At 47.8% G+C, this 2500-nt stretch overlaps 1 protein-coding gene across 1 annotated transcript in view; it reads right to left on the bottom strand.

The window, feature by feature from the left end:
• The window catches only part of gpx7 (glutathione peroxidase 7), a 9392-nt gene that overhangs the window by 1944 nt on the left and 4948 nt on the right, over positions 1–2500 (bottom strand). The window contains exon 2 of the mRNA XM_026996495.2: positions 1540–1801. Within this exon, the coding sequence (XP_026852296.1) occupies positions 1540–1801 (262 nt within the window). The remainder of the gene's footprint in view (positions 1–1539; positions 1802–2500) is intronic.

Consider the following 2500-nt stretch of genomic DNA (forward strand, 5'->3'; position numbering starts at 1 on the left):
ACGAGTGGACATAATCTAATCTCTCCCACCACACATCTCATCACGAGTGTACATAATCTAATCTCTCCCACCACACATATCAGCATGAGTGGACATAATCTAATCTCTCCCACCACACATCTCATCATGAGTGGACATAATCTAATCTCTCCCACCACACATCTCATCACGAGTGGACATAATCTAATCTCTCCCACCACACATCTCATCATGAGTGGACATAATCTAATCTCTCCCACCACACATCTCATCATGAGTGGACATAATCTAATCTCTCCCACCACACATCTCATCATGAGTGGACATAATATAATCTCTCCCACCACACATCTCATCACGAGTGGACATAATCTAATCTCTCCCACCACACATCTCATCACGAGTGGACATAATCTAATCTCTCCCACCACACATCTCATCACGAGTGGACATAATCTAATCTCTCCCACCACACATCTCATCATGAGTGGACATAATCTAATCTCCCACCACACATCTCATCATGAGTGGACATAATATAATCTCTCTCACTACACATCTCAGATGCACAATGACATGAACTGATACTGCAGTTAAAAGAAGAACAGTTTGACTGCTCTGAACCCCCCTGTAGAATCACAGCCTAACCCTAACTTCTCTATCTCTCTCTCACGGTTTACTAACACTGTTACCAGTTAACAAGAAGAAGAAGAAGAAGAAGAAGAAGAAGAAGAAGAAAACAAATTATCATTATTATTATTGATGCATTATGCCAGATGTCTTATGAGTATTGTTGCATTCTTTACAGTCTCCTGTCCTGTTCCAGTTCCAGCTCTCAGAACTAGATTCAGCTACTCTTCCTTGCCCTGTTCAGTCTCCAGGATCCAGTTACACAGTGAAGTACTGAACCTAGCAGTACTGAAGTACTTAAGCCTAGCAGGTCCTGCTTAACATTCATCTGTTGGGGGTTGTTGGTCTGTAGGGGTTGGTTGTCTGTTTGGGGTTGGTTGTCTGTTAGGGGTTGGTTGTCTGTAGGGGTTGGTTGTCTGTTGGGGGTTGGTTGTCTGTAGGGGTACGTTGTCTGTTGGGAGTTGGTTGTCTTGAATGCTGAACTGAAGTCTATGAACAGTGTTCTGAAAAATGCACTCTTCTTGTTGATTTGTTACTGGCAGGTAAAAAGAGTGTGAGACTGTCCTCTGTGGAACAACTGGGCAGGATGGAAAGTACAGGGGGTCCAGTAGGTTGGGAGTCTCGTCCTTATTTCACATACAGTTGTTCTGTATGTTGGTTGTGAACCTAATTCACTGCCCACAGGCACTGGTAACCCCCCCCCCCCCCCATCACTCATAGTCATCCCCAAAACACAGAATAAACAAAAAGTGAACGGACTGGCCTTTCAGGTAATGTTGATTAATGTTGATATTCTGTAAGTCATTACAGTTCGCCCTGCAGATGACATTAATGAGCTTGGTGCTGAGAGCCTCCTCACCTGCTAGGATAGAGAGATGATCAGCACTGTCACCGTGGTGCTGATCACCGTAGCGTTAAGAGCCACCTCACCTGCTAGGTACTTGAAGGCGTTGTTGGCTCCGGTGCCCACCACAGCGATCTTGCTGAAGAGCGGGAAGGAGACGCCGTAGACGCGGCGCACGAAGCTGTCGATGTCTTTGTCGCTGCCGGGCTCCTGCTGACCGAACTGGTTGCAGGGGAAGGCCAGAACGTTGAAATGCTGGGGGCCAAAGTCACGCTGGAGCTGCTGAAGGTCTCGGTAGTGCTCCTCTGTGAAACCACACTCACTTGCAACATTCACCACCAGCGACACCTGGGCAGCACACACAGACACACCTGGTGTGAGTGTGTGTGTGTGTGTGTGTGTGTGTGTGTGTGTGTGAGAGAGAGAGAGAGAGAGAGAGAGAGAGAGAGAGAGAGAGAAAGAGAGAGAACAGAGGAACGTTCCCTTGCTGTGCTGCTATTAAAACATCTTGACTCAGGCTGTTTAGTGCAGTTCTCATGAGTCTTTAGTTGGATAATTGAATAACTAGTGCACACATGAAGTGGCCCTGGTGTACAAGCCCTGATAAATGTTTCACTCAGTAGTGTTGAGCAGGTGGAAAAGGCTGTGATTTACCCCAGTAGGTTCACACAGACCCCTCGGCCCCCCAACCCACACCTACACCTACACCCACACCCAGACCCCCACCTACACCCACCCACCCACACCTACACCCCCACACACACCCACACCCAGACCCTCACCTACGCCTACACCCACCCACACCTACACCTACACCTACACCCCCACACCCACCCACACACACCTACACCCCCACACACACCCTCACCCACACCCTCTGTAAGATGCAGTAACATTATGGTCCGTCCAGGCCTTGCTAAGGAAAGATCTCACTGCATTCCTCACAGATCTGGGAGACAAACCTACTTCTTATTCCGCTTTGTTCAACACATCTTAGCTGAGCAGACCAGGCCTTGTGCTTCCCTGACTATTTCATTTCATTTATAT

The sequence above is a fragment of the Electrophorus electricus genome, chromosome 22, assembly GCF_013358815.1.
Source record: "Electrophorus electricus isolate fEleEle1 chromosome 22, fEleEle1.pri, whole genome shotgun sequence".
NCBI classification, from domain to species: Eukaryota; Metazoa; Chordata; class Actinopteri; order Gymnotiformes; family Gymnotidae; genus Electrophorus; species Electrophorus electricus.